The sequence below is a fragment of the Perca flavescens genome, chromosome 9, assembly GCF_004354835.1.
Source record: "Perca flavescens isolate YP-PL-M2 chromosome 9, PFLA_1.0, whole genome shotgun sequence".
NCBI classification, from domain to species: domain Eukaryota; kingdom Metazoa; phylum Chordata; class Actinopteri; order Perciformes; family Percidae; genus Perca; species Perca flavescens.
In genome coordinates, this window is record NC_041339.1 from 3783760 (window position 1) to 3800538 (window position 16779).

Genomic DNA, 16779 nt, shown 5'->3' on the forward strand with positions numbered 1-16779 from the left:
CTAATACTCCCAGAGGTCAGTATTTTCAGACGTACACCTGTTTCCACACCTGTAACTCAATTTTATTGTGCTTGAATTCATTTAATTTCCGTTTTTTTTCCTGCAAAGTTAACTAACTCACTCCAAATATGTACATCTGTGTAGTAGCTGTACCTTAAATGAGTGTATTAGTTTTCAAAAGCATCAGTGAAATGACCTCGCAGCAGCTGATGACATCCGGACAATAACATTGTCACGTGACCACCCCGGAAGTGACAGTCAACTTTTTCTTGATGCGGAAGAAAGACAACCAAGCACCAAGCCTTATGATTGTAGTTGTTAATGAAACAAAAGTAGCAGCTAACAAGAAGAAATAGTTTACAGTTGTATCTAAAGCGACGGGTTAAAGTTTGACCGACATATCTAAAGCTAATGGCCGGTAGTAATTTACAGGTGAGTGACAAACTTTTAGTAAGTTAGCTAACGTTACCTGGTTAGTTAGTTAGTTACATAAGAGTGTGCGACATCAACAGACACGTTAAACCAGTCTGCTTTTTGATGAAATGTCCGCTTTTATTCATCTTAAATGGCTAATTCAGCATGTGAAAGTACGTAAATGTGAACATAAAGATGAACTAACTCGGTACCAGCCTTTAGAAGTAATGATAAATAACTTTATTAGTTTTTTTTAATCGTTTGGTAATGTTTGGAGGATCAGCTAGCTAACGTTATAAGTTAAAAACAACATTTGAGAATCCCTTTGGCTTGTGGTAGCCATTTATAGTGGTGAAAAGTAACGAAGTAATAAACTTAAGTACTTTACTTAAGGAAAGGTTTGATGCCCTTTACTGTACTTAAGTATTTGAGCATTTTTTTAAGATCAGTTTTGTATTATTAAGTATTTGAGCATTTGATATTTGATGCTACTTTCTACTTCTAAATTTAACGTTGTACTTTTTACTCCACTACATTTATTTGACAGCTATAGGTAGGGGTTACTTTTCAGATCACATTTAAAGGTCCCATGACATGGTGCTCTTTGGATGCTTTTATATAGACCTTAGTGGTCCCCTAATACTGTATCTGAAGTCTCTTTTATATAGACCTTAGTGGTCCCCTAATACTGTATCTGAAGTCTCTTTTATATAGACCTTAGTGGTCCCCTAATACTGTATCTGAAGTCTCTTTTATATAGACCTTAGTGGTCCTCTAATACTGTATCTGAAGTCTCTTTTATATAGGCCTTAGTGGTCCCCTAATACTGTATCTGAAGTCTCTTTTATATAGACCTTAGTGGTCCCCTAATACTGTATCTGAAGTCTCTTTTATATAGACCTTAGTGGTCCCCTAATACTGTATCTGAAGTCTCTTTTATATAGACCTTAGTGGTCCCCTAATACTGTATCTGAAGTCTCTTTTATATAGACCTTAGTGGTCCCCTAATACTGTATCTGAAGTCTCTTTTATATAGACCTTAGTGGTCCCCTAATACTGTATCTGAAGTCTCTTTCCCCAAATTTAGCCTTGGTGCAGAATTACAGACACTAGAGCCAGTCCCACAATGAGCTTTCCTTAGGATGTGCCATTTCTGTGTCTTAAGCTCTTGAGGAGGGGGGCAAGATGGAGGGTGGGGGTGTGGCCTTGACCAACTGCTACTTTGCTTGTTTGAAAGCCATGATGTCTCTCTCTCTCTCATGGGTGGGCCAAATTCTCTGGGTGGGCAAAGCAGAGAAAGGGGGGGGGGTAACCTTTCCCCTTATGACCTCATAAGGAGAAGATTCCAGATCGGCCCATCTGAGCTTTCATTTTCTCAAAGGCAGAGCAGGATACCCAGGGCTCGGTTTACACCTATCACCATTTCTAGCCACTGGGGGACCATAAGCAGGCTGGGGGAACTCATATTAATGTTAAAAAAACTCATAAAGTGAAATTTCCATGCCATGGGACCTTTAAACACATTGTTAACTACAAATAAAGATATGTAAGGGTGCCATATGACAAGGTGGTCTCCTGAATTCTTCTTCTTCGTGTTGTCTCAGAAAGCTATAGATCTCGCCAGCAAAGCTGCAGCGGAGGACAAAGCCAAAAACTACGAAGAGGCACTCAAATTGTACCAGCATGCAGTGCAATACTTCCTTCATGTTGTCAAGTGTGAGGAGCCTATTCGTGTTTGATTTCTTACAATATTGTGATTGTGATAGTGTGATTTAAAAAAAAAAAAAAAAAATTCAAACATCACTTCTATCCAACCCAGCACCATGATCTAAGTTACTTCCTGTGTTGCAGATGAGGCCCAGGGAGACCGAGCGGCGCAGAGCATCAGAGCTAAGTGTGCCGACTACCTGGACAGAGCCGAGCAGCTGAAGGAATATCTCAAGAAGAAGGAGAAGAGTCCTCCGGCCAAACCTGTCAAAGAGTCTGACAACAAAGGGTGAGTCAATATCCCACTAGTCTCGCTTTGCCAGACCATCCACACGCTGTGGAGCGGAGGAGGGTCTGGCTAGTTCACACAGCATTCCCGGGATGGGAGAAAAACATGCTCTGGTTTATTGGCATTTCTTTAAACCAATCACAATTGCCATGGGTGGCGCTAAGCTCCGCACGAAGCCGCTGTTAAATAGTCATGCGAGAGAAAACTCAGATTGGACAGATAGTCTAGCTAGCTGTCTGGATTGACCCTGCAGAGATCTGAGGAGCAGTTAACCATATTCCTCATACAGTGCATACGGAAAGTATTCACAGCACTTCACTTTTTCCACATTTTGTTATGTTACAGCCTTATTCCAAAATGGATTAAATTCAATTTTTTCCTAAAAATTCTACATATAATACTCCATAATGACAACTTAAAAAAAGTTTAAGATTTTTGCAAATTTATTAAAAATAAAAAACGAAGAAATCCCTTGTACATAAGTATTCACAGCCTTAGCAGTCCAGCTCAAAATTGAGCTCGGGTGCATTCTTTTTCCACTGATCAGCCTTGAGATGTTTCTACACCTTAATTGGAGTCCACCTGTGGTAAATTCCGTTGATTGGACATGATTTGGAAAGGCACACACCTGTCTATATAAGGTCCCACAGTTAACAGTGTAGGTCAGACAAAACCAGCATGAAGTCGAAGGAATTGTCTGTAGACCTCCGAGACAGGATTGTCTCGAGGCACACATCTGGGGAAGGGTACAGAAAAAAATTCTGCTGCTTTAAAGGTCCCAATGAGTTTGTAACCACCAGGATTCGTCCTAGAGCTGTCCGTCCCTCTAAACTGAGTGATCGGGGGAGAAGGGCTTTAGTTAGTGAGGTGACCAATAAACCGATGGTCACTCTGACAGAGCTCCAGGATTCCCCTGTGGAGAGAGGAGAACCTTCCAGAAGGACGATCATTGCTGCAGCACTCCACCAATCAGGCCTGTATGGTAGAGTGGCCAGACAGAAGCCACTCCTTAGTAAAAGGCACATGGCAGCCTGCCTGGAGTTTGCCAAAAGGCACCTGAAAGACTCTCAGACCATGAGAAACAAAATTCTCTGATCTGATGAGACAAAGATTGAACTCTTTGGCGTGAATGCCAAGCGTTATGTTTGGAGGATCACCTGGCCAATACCATCCCTACAGTGAAGCATGGTGGTGGCAGCATCATGCTGTGGGAATGTTTTTCAGCGGCAGGAACTGGGAGACTAGTCAGGATTGAGGGAAAGAAGACTGCAGCAATGTACAGCGACATCCTGGAAGAAACCCTGCTCCAGAGCACTCTTTACCTCAGACTGGGGTGACAGTTCATCTTTCAACAGGACAACAACCCTAAGCACACAGCCAAGATATCGAAGGAGTGGCTTCAGGACTCTGTGAATGTCCTAGAGTGGCCCAGCCATAGCCCAGACTTGAATCCCATTGAACATCTCCGGAGGGATCTGAAAATGGCTGTGCACCGACACTCCACATCGAACCTGATGGAACTCGAGAGGTTCTGTAAAGAGGAATGGGTGAAACTGGCCAAAGATAGGTGTGCCAAGCTTGTGGCTTCATATTCCAAAAGACTTGAGGCTGTAATTGCTGCCAAAGGTGCCACAACAAAGTATTGAGCAAAGGATGTGAATACTTACGTACATATTATATTTTCGTTCTTTATTTCTAATAAATTTGCAAACATAAAAAAAAAACGTTTTTCATGTTTTCATTATGGTATTGTGTGTAGAATTTTGAGGAAAAAAATTAATTTAATCCATTTTGGAATAAGGCTGTAACATAACAAAATGTGGAAAAAGTGAAGCTCTGTGAATACTTTCCGTATGCACTGTAAATCCACCAGAGTATAAAATTCCAACACAAAGAAAAAAGAGGAAGGTAGCCTACAAATCTAGACGCATCCTAGCGGCAGCAAATGTGATTTGCAGCCAGGGTCAGTCTAGCAACTCCCTGTTGGCTTGCGAGCTGGAAAAACCAAACTCTAGTCAGGCCAATCACATGGTGTATAGAGTCGGTGGGCGGGCTTATGGCTGCTGCTGCTGGGAACAGCGGTCTTTCGAATCGGCTTTGGCCGCGACTCTGGAGACTTGGAGTTAAACTTTTCTTTGAGAAAAGAACAAAGAACGGCACTGAAGTCATTCTTAGGCCGGTTGCACACTGCCTGCGTGGCGTGCAGTGTTGGGAACGTTACTTTAAAAAAGTAATTAGTTATAGTTACTCACTACTTGTTCAAAAAAGTAACTGAGTTAGTAACTGAATTACTCTATAATAAAAGTAACTCGTTACCAGGGAAAGTAACTATTTGCGTTACTTTAAAAAAAAAAAAAAAGTTGCTATATGTCAAAGAATTTGGATTTTTTTTAGCAGTTTTCACAAGTCAGTTGAAATGAGTAGAACAGACAGGTGTTTAACGTACATAACTTTCAATATTTATTGCACGTCGACAGACAGCAAGAGATTTATCCTGCACTTCAAGTATTATCTTTGTAAGAAAAGTAAACCGTTACACCATATAAACTTGTGGCGGCTGATGCTAGCCTTGTCTGTACACATGTATGTTTCCCATTGATAAAATGAAATACCATGTTAAACAAATATATACTGATCTAATTACAGAAAAGACAACATCGGCAGTATTGACGGCAAAATAGGCTACAGAATATTTAGTTCTGTATTGACAGGTGCAATATTTGCAGTATTTTTTTTTATTACATTTCTATCAGCATTTATGTCAAAACCTAGAGACTTTCAAACATGTCAATTATTGATATGTATTCGTGTCTAAACGACATATAAACATCTTTTCCTATTCTATTTTGCCTGGAAACGCTTCCAACACACTTGCGTATCACATGAAAAATAGGCGTTGGTTGGATTTCTAGCATCCGCGTGTTTTCAGCGGGGCTAGAGCCACGCCTGAGACGCACGTGTCACACAGGCAGTGTGTAAGCTCTAACCTGTTAACACTGGAGCCAAAATATAAACGGACACGCCACGCAGCTGACACGCTCGCGCGACGCATCCAGTGTGTAACCGGCCTTAAAAAAGGAAGATGCGTTCAGAGTTTTGCCGACCAGATACAGCAAAAGTTTAATCTAGGAACTAGCTTTGCTACCTTCTTCGTTGCTCTGGTTGGTTGTAGCGCTATCCTATTGCGTGCAGAGGGAATTTGAAAGACAACTGTTTATCCCGCCCCTCGGATTGAGCCCTGCCACTGGTGTGTTCCCAGACCCAACATCTTGATGTGGGTCTGGCTTGTCAGGCTAAGAGGAAGTTAACAGACATACATGCATCTGGCGGAATTTCCTGCAGCACTGGAGCAATCCCTGAAGTGGAACGTCAAGGATATAGACTAATATCCCACTATTCTCGCATTGCCAGACCTTCCTCCACAGTGCTGCGGAGGAGGGTCTGGCTAGTCGACACAGCATTCTTGGATGGGAGAAAAACGTGCTTTGGTTTATTGGCATTTCTTTAAACCAATCACAATAATCTCCGGCGGTGCTAAGCGCCGGACGGAGCCGCGGTGCCTCTGCTAAATAGCCTCGTGAGACCGTCCTGATCTCGCGAGCTCCAGTTCTCCCCTCGCAGATCAGTCTGGCATCTTGAGATAGAGAAAATTTGGAGCTGTTAGCCAAACGACCGGGCCAATCAGCGTTGGTTTTGAGGCGAGTTAGGTGGTGATAGACAGATGGTTTATCCAATCAGCTAACCAGTATTTTCAGACAGCGGTCCGGGAACCTGAAATGGTGCCTTTTATTCCTAAATTCTCGTTACACAAACGGCAAATATCCTTTACCGACATGTTGCTATGCTTTGCCTGCAGCAGCAGGGGCGGGCTTGTGGTTGTATTTTCATATGCTTTGTGCATCTGATTGGTTGATTTGGCCCGTCTATCACCAATAGGTGATAGACAGATGGTTTATCCAATCAGCTAACCAGTATTTTCACCCCTTCCAAAAGTTCTCCAACGGAAAGTTCCCAGATGGATATGCCGAGCAAATGCGAAGCGATCTATCTGGCGGATTCAGGTTACTGCTAAATAGCTTCAGGAAGTAACTTGTTTTGGTGGAACATGTGTACGTTCAAAAGTAGTTTTAGTCGTGCAACAGAAAACTCCGATTGGACAGATAGTCTAGCTAGCTGTCTGGATTTACCCTGCAGAGATCTGAGGAGCAGTTAACCATAGTCCTCATAAAATAAAACCAAATAAGCATATGTATAAATGACAACTCCATAAGCCCATCATACATGTCTGTCCCCAACACAAAGCTTCTTAGGAGCCCTCCAGAAAGCTCAGGTGCTTTCCCCATTTTCTAGTATAGACATCCAGTCTAGCAAACCGTTTTATATGACTTTTTTTTTTCAAACACCCCCACCCTAGCCATCTTACAAGCCCACTCCTTGATTGACGGCACCCCTTCATTCCTCCATCCTGTCTGGCTATCATTAAACTAATCTGGACCCAGCTTCTTATGTGCTTATCTATCCCACTTAGGACTGAACCATCTCCCAGAATAAAGAATCTTGGGCTGAAGTGTGTGTGTGTGTGTGTGTGTGTGTGTGTGTGTGCGTGTGCCTGCATAAATTATTTTTGAAAGCCAATTTATTAAACAGTTTGAAACTGTTTCAACCATGTTTATGCACAAGAGGAAAAATGGGAAGCCATTCATAAAAACATTGCTCCATAGCATTACTATTGGTAAAAAAAAAAAAAAGAACCTTTTTAAGTTTAAAAGAAGTTGTTTGATTTGACTTGAAAGAACGGCTGAAATCGTAATGACTGGAATAACTGACAGAGATCCATTGTTAAAACTTCCTGCAGACAAACTTGGCATTTTTTTTCATGCTTTAATCAATGAAATTATTTAATTCAAAGTGCACCAAATGAATACTTATAAATAGAACCCATTACAGAAACTTTTTCAGTGACCTTCCTAAGAATGTGCAGTGTCATATCTGTTTCTTTCTAAGAAATGATAGGGAAACTAGGGGATCTGCAGAATCAATAGTGCATACCATACAAATCACTGTTTATTAAAGTGCCAATAAATCACGTGGTGGACTGTTGTCATTTCATTTCAGGGATGAAAATGGTGACGGGGACGACGCAGAGAAAAAGAAGTTTGAAAATCAACTCTCAGGTGAATGACGCCGTCACTGCATTGAAAGAACATAGAGGCAGATGCAGCAGTTAAATATGACGTGCAACACATCATCATCATTGCATGACATTTCTGAAAATAATGAATGATTTGATCTATAAAGTGTTTATTAAACCCATCCCTTTTTCAGGTGCCATTGTCATGGAAAAGCCAAACATTAAGTGGGACGATGTAGCTGGACTTGAGGGTGCCAAAGAAGCCTTAAAAGAAGCCGTGATCCTGCCCATCAAATTCCCTCATCTGTTCAAAGGTACTGAAAACAAGAGACCTCTTAAACCTCCTGAAAATGAATTTTATTTTTCTAATACAGTGTCTGTCTGTGTAGGAAAGCGAACTCCTTGGCGGGGGATCCTTCTGTTTGGCCCTCCAGGAACAGGGAAATCCTACCTGGCCAAGGCGGTGGCCACAGAAGCCAACAACTCCACCTTCTTCTCCATCTCCTCCTCGGACCTTGTGTCCAAGTGGTTGGGGGAAAGCGAAAAGTGAGGCCCGGGTTCTTTACGCCAGGGGTCGTCAACGTTTTTTAAAGTGCTCATATTATGCTTTTTTCCCCTTTCCTTTATTGTGTTATATATATTTTTTTGTGCATGTTATAGGTTTACAAAGTGAAAAAACCCAAAGTCCACCCCAAAGGCACTTACCATCTCCAACAGAAAACACTGTTCACAAACTGCTCCAAACAGCTCTATTGTAGTCCAGCCTTTACTTCAGAGACAAACGTGGTCACTTTGGAACACACGTTATAATGCTCGCCTAGCTGCTAGCGTGGCACGCCCTCATACTCTGCTTCTGACTGGCTAGTAGTCCTTACCTAGGTACTGTCAGGGCACGCCCTCATACTCTGCTTCTGACTGGGTAGTAGTCCTTACCTAGCTACTGTCAGGGCACGCCCTCATATTCTGCTTCTGACTGGCTAGTAGTCCTTACCTAGCTACTGCGCATGTGCGACTCCCAGCAAAGATGAAATAGAAGATGCCTCACTCTGTAGCTAAAACAGAGAGCTCAACACACAGGGTGAAAAGAGGAGCTGCAGCAATGTGCAATACAACAAAAATATGGTGTTTTTTGAAAATTAAACCATGTAAACCTATTGTGATATAACCTCTAAATACAATTCTGAACCTGAAAATGAGCATAATATGAGCAGTTTAAGCCAAGGACTCCTTAACTGAGAGAGACGGAGCAGGGACCCCCTACTACATATATTGTATAAAATGAAGTAGCATATTAAACTGGGGCTGCAATAACGTGTTGGCGGCCTAAAGCCTTTATACATACCTTTTTTAGTGCATAGAATACTAAGCTAATAAAATAATTGTTGGCATGATTTTATAAATCATGTTTAATGTTAAGCATACATGTGGTACGTAAATCCTTAGGATGAACCGTATCTGTGGATGGCTACCTTAGTGACTACCTTACCTATAGGCCATCAAGCCGATCATCAATGTGTTTTTTTTTTTTTTTTCATAAATAGGCCAATTTATATTTGCTAATAATATGTTGGATTCATGTTCAAAATTCACATTTTATTTTTTGACAAAACTTTTAAAACATTATACAAATTATGATACATCATACCATAATTTGGAGGCCTCCCCCTGCAGTAACTTTGAGGTCCCCCCGTTGAAGATCTCTGCTTTACACGACGATAAGACTGGGAATACGATAAACGGACAATAAACATCTACTGTGTCTCTCTCTCCAGGCTGGTGAAGAGCCTGTTCACTTTAGCCCGAGAACACAAGCCATCCATCATTTTCATCGACGAGATCGACTCCCTCTGCGGCTCCAGGAGCGAGAACGAGAGTGAAGCAGCGCGCAGAATCAAGACGGAGTTCCTTGTCCAGATGCAAGGTGAGCGAGAAGAGACAACCTTAAAATAACTCTGATTCGTGGGCGATTTTAGACCCTTTTTAAATTTAAATTTCATCTCAGCCCCACCTTTTGAAAAAAGCTTAAAGTTAGAGTTTGTGAACTTGTCTGTTAGTGACAGAGGACAAACAGTTAGGATTTAACAGAAACCTAGTTTTGGCCAATCGGAAGAGGTTGTGCCAGACTCCTGCCTTTGGCTGAGTCTCTATCTGATCTGTCAGAGGGAGAGCAGGAGTGTGGGTGTGAAGTTTAACGTTGGTAGTCCCGAGAGAAGAAGTTGGTCATTTCATGGCGCAGATTAGAACCCAAATTGAAACGTAAGCAACTAAAATTGCTGAATGTTAGAACATTGTGTCAAATTGGTTGTTCTTACTGTGACTTATAGTGTAAGGTTCTATCATAGTGTTAAAAAAACGTTAGCTGACGTTGTTGTTCAGTAGCTCGCTCAGAGATGATCAGATAATGAAATTACTGATTTAGCAGGGGGGGTTAACAATAACATGTCACTGTATCTGTGTCACATTCTCATTGGGGGCTGAGCCCCCTTAAGGTCTGATCCAAGAATCGCCCCTGCTCGGGATCTGAATCTGAATAGCAGTAGTTTGTTTATGAAGTGTAAAAAAAATGTCCTCCTCCTCTCAGGCGTTGGAAACGATAATGAGGGGATCCTGGTCCTCGGAGCCACAAACATACCATGGACACTGGACTCTGCAATCAGGAGGAGGTTAGTTTCACCTACTGTGTAAAAATAATGGTCTCGCTCTGCCAGACCTTCCTCCACAGCGCTGCGGAGGAGGGTCTGGCTAGTCCAAACTGTATTCCCGGGATGGGAGAAAAACGTGCTCTGGTTTATTGGCATTTCTTTAAACCAATCACAATTGTCTTGGGCGGTGCTAAGTAACGGGAAAAGCTGCAGTGCCGCTGCAAAATAGCCTTGGGAAGGAACTTGTTTTGGTGGAATGTTTAAAGGTTGTTTTAGTCATGCAACAGAAAACTCAGTTTAGATCACCAACACAAAGAATGCCCAAGGCAACGGATATCTGGCCTAAATGAGTGAAATCTGGCGGAATTTCTGTCTGCAACGGAGCAGTCCCGGAAGTGGAATGTCGAGGATATAAACAAAAAAATAATGACTATGTTCTCTTTAAAAAGTGCAAGGATAGAATCGCAAATGACAATTCTTGATTATTATTCCTAAAGCTTTAGCGCGTACCTTTTTGATATTAATTAACGTCTGTTACATTCAAGTCATATTGCTAAATAAGACTATCAGCTCCAAACAACTCTCTCTGTATTTCTCAGTATGACTATGTTCAGAAGAATGTGTCGTCCAGTGTCTCATGTTTTGTAATCCTCCGTGTCCTCCTTGGCTACAAGCAACTGCATGGAGGGGTGGTGCTCAATCACGGAAGGCTTCTATTATGTGGACGCACCGACAGTTTTGTTGTCATTACTTGGAATTCCTCATGTGGCCGACATAACCTTCTTATCAATTTGAGGGGGAAAAAAAAGAGTAGACCTCTGAGGCATGGTCTTAAACTAGTTTTATTACACGTCTGTCAGGTTGCATTCTATTTTAGTTAGAGTCAAAAACTTCTAATTAGACCAAATGAACATTGTTGCTGGAGTGCCACAAGGCACCACACAGTCTCACACTCTACCATCTTTTCTGTAGTGAAAACATCAGTTCCCTTATCTCCTGCCACTGGAAAAGATGAAAAGTTCTCAGAAACGTTCAAGGGCTTCGAGGGAAACTTTAAGGGGTAACGATTGAATCTTTTGTGTGTCTTAGGTTTGAAAAGCGAATCTACATTCCTCTGCCCGAAAAGCACGCCCGCTCCTTCATGTTCAAACTGCATCTGGGCTCCACCCCCAACGAGCTGACGGAGGCCGACTTCATCACTCTGGGCGACAAGACCGAGGGCTACTCAGGGGCGGACATCAGCGTTATCGTGAGGGACGCCCTCATGCAGCCTGTCAGGAAGGTGCAGTCAGCCACTCACTTCAAAAAGGTAAAAAAAAAAGAAACTGCACTTGACAAAAGACAGCACTTGAGCAGGAAAATATGTTCCAAAATAAGACAGATGTCTCATCACGTATTGGAAGGATTGCATTATAATTTGATAAACATATGCACGCCCCTATAATCTGTACTATAATCCCTTAATTTATCATCAGGTTAACATTTTAATTTTGTCCAGTACTTTTTGTTCGTTTCCAACTAAATACCTCCCAAACTAGTGACATTCTCATTAACCTCAGCTGTTGTGTTTTGTGCTAATTAGCAAATGTTAGCATGCTTAACTAATAAGATTGTAAACATGAAGTATGTTAGCATTTGTCATTGTGAGCATGTTAGCATGCTGATGTTGGGAATTGGTAAAAGGTACAGATTCAATTATTGGCAATTTATCAAAGATGTTTTATCAATATTAATAAAGTTATGAATATGAGTAATTGACAAACAGTAAAAAACGGGGCACCACCCTGGAATCAGGGACCAATAACTGAACTGTGAAAACAGTCCCATAGGTGGGAATTAATTTGATTAATTTATCTCATATTTGTAAAGTGAACGGGACGGGTGAAATTCGAGCGCTGACCTGTTCAACCAGCTGTTATTACAACAGATACACAAATAATCACAAACAACTGCTCTTTAAAGTATAATAAAATTTATTTAACTTCCAAATTATTGTCAATCAATAGTTGTTCAATCAATAAACCAAATATACTTGTTGAGGTAGGTAGGTAGAGAAAGAGAGAGAGAGAGAGAGAGAGAGACGAGTTCACGTGGGTAGCTAAGCCGCAAGATCAAGATGGCGGATGCAACACCGCGAGCTGTAAGGCTCTTTGTAGTTTTTAGCGCAAGGCGAAAAATGGCTACTCAAGGAAGATACACAAAGGCTATTTATGTGGCGGGTAGTGAAGCTTGGTTGCACACCACGTGACTATGGGGTAGGGTTAGCTAATGTATGTGTGTTAGGTTTAGTGTGTAAAAGAGGAAAGAAAGCACACTTTAGAGAGAGAACACCACTTGGGATCTTGATTTTGGAGGTTCTGATAATAACCAACCCTCTCGTTCACTCAGGACTCTGGTCTAACTTGACGTTATGGCAGGGGCCTGAGAAGTTGGCCAACGAGGGGATGTTTATTACTCTGCCTCTGGCGAGCTAATAGCTGACTTTTCGCGCGATAACCGGTCCCTTTGTCTACACAGGGCCACGAGGTAACGTTCTCGTTACGTCGCGGCGCTGTGGTCCGAATGACAAATGGAAGGTTTATTATCTCACTTAGTACAGTAACTGAACTTCTCCGCGGCGGGAGATTGGCAGTGCAGCAATTACAGTTTGAAACAAGCTCCAGTATCCAACACAACATCATCAACAAGTACCGTGATCCAGTACTTTCACAGCGATAAATTGGACCCGGTGGTCCCAGTCGGATTAATAGTCAGACGTGCACCAGTAGCACCTATTAATCAATCACATTCAATGTTGTAACAAAGTTGCAGAATTAGCGGGTACCGACGTTAATAACACACACCTATTTCTAAAATAAAACGTTTCTCTCCCCAAAGGCAGCGGGTGACAAGTTACGTTGACTTCAGAAGAAAAGCGGTGTCCGTGTTGTCCGATTTTCTTGTAGAGAAACGTCATTTTCTCTTCTGCAAAAATAGTCCACTGGAAAAATAGTCCGATACAGCGGATGACAATGAGGAGAGAGTGACCAGGGTATTTTATATCTTCGGGCACGGACCCCTGCTGCGTTCAGGGACCCCTGACCAATCGGGAATCAGAGTTCTTGAAGGTGTGAACTACACTGTCTGTAGGTGTGACTTTTAGGCTCTTAAGTTTCCACGGAGGCCGCATGTCTTTGTTTAAGGAGGGCCTGTGGCCTGCCTCATGTGGTTTCCTTTGTTCCAGAGGCCACGTGCTCTGAGGTCTTTGTTTAACAGATAGTGTTTAACCACACTGCTCCGGTCCCAACACTGACATTTAGCTCAAAGCACTGCTGTGCCTAATCCAGCCTCACAGAGCAGCTAGCACATCTGTAGACTCTTGTTTTTTTAAATCGCTGCGGTTATCTCTAGGGCTGGGCACCGAACATGGATACTTTTATTGCACCGGAAAAAATTATCCGATCCTAGGAGTATCGAAAAATTATTAATCTTTCGGTGCCAAATTTCTGTTCCAAAAGCGTCTGAACGCGTAAGCGCAAGCTTATATGTCCTCTCTGCATATTGACAGAGAGCATAGCTCCAACCGACACACACACACACACACACACACACACACACACACACACACACACACACACACACACACACACACACACACACAGAGGTGCGGACCGAGTAAACTACGTCGTCAGCTCTGTAGTTTTGTTGAAGTCACAGCGATGCCAATAAAGGGGTTTCAAGTGTGGTTAGTTTTTCAAACTTACACAGCGTTTGCGGTGATGTGATATTAATTGCGAGCCAAAGGCAGTCGCGGTGCTGTTGACGTTACACTTCCTCTTAGACAAGCAGGCACAACGGTGGTTTCTCTGCCCTGATGATTCAGATCCTGACAGGCTGAGCTTGTAAGGCAAGGCAACTTTATTAATGTTATTCTGAGTGAGCAGTGTTACCAGCATTTTTACATTTTGATAACTGTTTTAATTCACAATTAAGTTGGAAAATAAAAGTTTTGTGTTTAATGTATTTTTGTTGATGTTGAAATGGATTTTAAAACATATGGTATCGAAAAAAGTATCGTTAGGAACCGGCATCGAATATGCGGTATCGAAATTGGCACCGGATGAAAAGATTTTGAATGATGCCCAGCCCTAGTTATCTCCATTGCTCTTGTTGGGTTTTTAAGTTCTTACAAACAAAAAATGAACAAACAAATAAATTATTTTCTTTAACAAGAGAGTTCACTTATTGGGAGACATTATTCATTGAAAAAAAGTTAGAGTAGTTCCTCGTTCTCAGCCTAAACTAGCCTGTACAACTGTATGAATCTGTCCAACTGAGACATTACAACAGTTTCGGAACTACTTATGTTTCTTTGTGTTCTAATTTCTGTCCATCCACACACAAACGCACACCAATTAAGGTCCGCGGGTCATCATGGAAGAATCCCGACGTCGTGGTGGAAGACCTCCTGACTCCGTGTTCGCCGGGTGATCCCAACGCCATAAAGATGACGTGGATGGACGTTCCCTCGGAGAAACTCCTAGAGGCAGTCGTGTCCATGGTAAGAAAAGACGTCCAATGCGTTAACGTTGATCAGTGTTAATCAGCATGTGTTGTGACCTGTGTGATGTTTTCCGTGCAGCCCGACATGCTGAGGTCACTGACAAACACCAAGCCCACAGTCAACGAGCAGGACTTGGAGAAGCTGAAGAAGTTTACGGAGGATTTTGGTCAAGAAGGCTAATAACACTCAGTCTCTCTACTCGTTAATAAGAGTGCAACAGGCGATTATTGTCTATGTCGATTATGCTTGTGATTATTTGATAAATTTTTGTGTGTCAAAAATGTTGGAAAATGACCATCACAGGTTACTGGAGCCCAAGGGCTTAACTAAAGTTTTTTTTTTTGAGTGGCAAGGGGGTGGTTGGGGTATTGAGATCTCTACTTTTGAGCAAAATTGAAATTTTGAGCATGTCAGACACTTCATATCATGCATTCTAGGAATTTTTTTCTGCATCAATTTATGGTGGAAATGTCTTTAACTATGTAAAGCAAATTAGTATTAGATATTTATAAAAAAAAAACATAATTCATTAACTAAAGTTCTTAGTTAATATGATTAGCAGTCAAAAATGCCCATGATTTTATGATGTGAAGTAACAGAAAACAAGCGTATATTAAAAGGTAACAATTTCAGATGATGATTTTTTAACTGGATAATTGACTAAAATTATTAATCGATAATCTATCTTAATTGATGACGTTTTGGCCAATCAATTAATCAACTGTTTCAGCGCTATTTATCACTAATTTGTCAATCCACTGATGCTCATGTTTACATCTACACTTTTGTAGCGTTTAATATTTCTTTTACTTGTATGTTAAATTGTTTTAAAGTGATAATAATCTCTACTTGTTTGAACAGCCTTACCTCCATCACACATATGTACAGTAGATGGCGATGCTACACTGGGTAAATGCACATTTTCAACACTATATACCTCTTAGTATGGTCTAATGGGGATTTTATTGCACTGTAACAGAATCCGTTGTGGGGGGTTGGCTTTTAGAATGAGAATTCATACTTTAAAATGTAAGAATGCTCACTCTCTTTTAAATATGTAAATAACCTTTTACTGGTTATTTTTATTTCTCTATATACAAAGTTGTCAACAGCTTCAGGGCCTTTTGGGTTTCTATTGAGTCATTCCATCTTACAGGAAACATAAAATATACAATATTGATTTTTTTAAAAGCATTTCTAAATTTGTCTATACATAAATTTTCTACACTTATACAGTTTTAACTTTCAGTCCTTGGTAGTGGGTTACTGTATGTTCAGAATTACTCATAGATCCTGTCAATATGCTCAGTGGGTTTGAAATATGTCTATATTCATATATATGTTTTTTTGGGGGGGTTTAGAGGTTCTTACTGGTTATATCATTAAACCTAGTTAAGGGGGTCATTTGCACTTTTGTTGTATCCTACACGACATGTTCTGTGAACGAAAGTCTCAGGGTTAAATAAACACGAAACAAAACAACACGAGTCATAATTAACTTTGTTATTTTTGATTATATGTTAAAATACATCTCTTAGTTAACTGTTCTACATATTTTAGACCTGTAGAAAATGACATTAATGTAACGCTGCTTACACAAAGCTGATCATTTGCTGAAATGATTTGGAAAAAGTCTTAAACATCCAAAGGCCATTAATAATGATATGCAGTATATTTGAAGAGCAGACCAAAAAGGTTTTCTATGTAGCAGAAGTTGCTATTCAAAGTGAATAAATGTAGTCATGACGAACATGAATAATGGAAAAATCTGACAACATTCAAGTCATTTGGAGTGAAAACAAAAGCCTAGGCCAATTGAAATGTAACTGAATCTCTAGAGGCTGATTGGCCTGATTTGCATTTGTGTAGACCGTACCGAGGCTACTGAAATGAAAACCAAAATATCCATCCAAACATTTCAAATGAAATGAAAAGTATGATTCAACAGCTGCCAATGAAAACAATGATCATAAATAATGCATGCAAATATTAGTTAGGAGGAGTGATTGTGTACATTTGCACATTGTGTAAATGCTAGTGTTTCCTCATACAG

At 41.0% G+C, this 16779-nt stretch overlaps 1 protein-coding gene across 1 annotated transcript; it reads left to right on the forward strand.

Annotated features, from left to right (window-relative positions):
• The first annotated feature begins 229 nt into the window (after window positions 1-229).
• Window positions 230-15080, forward strand: LOC114562100 (vacuolar protein sorting-associated protein 4B). Its single transcript, XM_028588356.1, has 11 exons — window positions 230-432; window positions 2019-2130; window positions 2266-2410; window positions 7526-7584; window positions 7736-7855; window positions 7931-8087; window positions 9314-9462; window positions 10123-10204; window positions 11273-11492; window positions 14583-14723; window positions 14805-15080. Exons 1-11 carry the CDS (start codon window positions 412-414, stop codon window positions 14904-14906), a joined length of 1308 nt encoding a protein of 435 aa, XP_028444157.1. The 5' UTR covers window positions 230-411; the 3' UTR covers window positions 14907-15080.
• The last annotated feature ends 1699 nt before the right edge of the window (window positions 15081-16779 follow it).

Excerpts from the sequence above, each read along its gene's own strand:
- LOC114562100 (XM_028588356.1), top strand. The coding sequence starts at position 412 with ATGGCCGGTAGTAATTTACAG. Across the intron at positions 2,411-7,525 it reads AAAGAGTCTGACAACAAAGG|GGATGAAAATGGTGACGGGG; the intron begins GTGAGTCAATAT and ends ATTTCATTTCAG. Across the intron at positions 7,585-7,735 it reads GTTTGAAAATCAACTCTCAG|GTGCCATTGTCATGGAAAAG; the intron begins GTGAATGACGCC and ends TCCCTTTTTCAG.